General features: G+C 61.0%; 1 protein-coding gene across 1 annotated transcript in view; it reads right to left on the reverse strand.

Annotated features, from left to right (window-relative positions):
- The window catches only part of LOC103778522 (acyl-CoA synthetase family member 3, mitochondrial-like), a 6,465-nt gene extending 6,103 nt beyond the window's left edge, over positions 1-362 (reverse strand). The window contains exon 1 of the mRNA XM_008946112.1: positions 251-362. Within this exon, the coding sequence (XP_008944360.1) occupies positions 251-362 (112 nt within the window). The remainder of the gene's footprint in view (positions 1-250) is intronic.
- Positions 363-762: the final 400 nt, after the last annotated feature.

Raw genomic sequence — 762 nt, forward strand, 5'->3', positions numbered from 1 at the left:
CCTGGCCACCACCAGCATCCTTGCCTGGCCACCACCAGCAGCCCTGCCTGGCCACCATCAGCATCCCTCCCTGGCCACCACCAGCATCCTTGCCTGGCCACCACCAGCAGCCCTGCCTGGCTGTTCCTTGCCTCCCTGGCTCTGGCAGGAGCACGGCCAGGGTCTGCTCACAGCTGCCCACAGAGAATTGCCCCGTGCTCAGAGAAGTGCTGCTGCCAACTACGAAATGTGTTTTTTGAAGGAGACTCACTGCGCAGGCTGCTGCCCGCCTGGCTCGTCCCCACATGGGGGTAGTTTGGACCAGGCAGGATGCCCAGCACGGAGCCACGGGCAGCAGGGATTTTGGCTGACGAGGAGATCATGGTCTCTGCCACCACATCTCCACCTCTGCTCGCCCAGGTCACCTCCAGCCGGGCTCCTTCCACCAGACAAAGCAGCCTGTGGCAGAAGCCTTGGTGGCTCGTGGCCCAGCCCGGGTGCTGTGTGCAGCTGGGGCTGCTGAGGCCGGGGGGGGGTTGTTGTTTCCCTGCCAGCAGCCAGCCCTCCTACCTTTGGATTTGTTTCAAGATGCTCAGTGGGCATCTGCTCTGTGAAATGTGAAGGGCTCTGGTGAGTGGAATACTGAGCAGGCTCCTGTGCCCGCGGGGCGTCGGGGGCTGCGCTTTGCTGGAGCCTCAGACCGTTCTATAGAGATGTATAAAGTCATAGAAGGGATTAGGTTGGGAGAGACCTTAAAGATCATCTAGTTTCAACCCTCTGCCA

Source organism: Merops nubicus, unplaced genomic scaffold, assembly GCF_000691845.1.
Source record: "Merops nubicus isolate BGI_N331 unplaced genomic scaffold, ASM69184v1 scaffold24718, whole genome shotgun sequence".
Taxonomy (NCBI): Eukaryota; Metazoa; Chordata; class Aves; order Coraciiformes; family Meropidae; genus Merops; species Merops nubicus.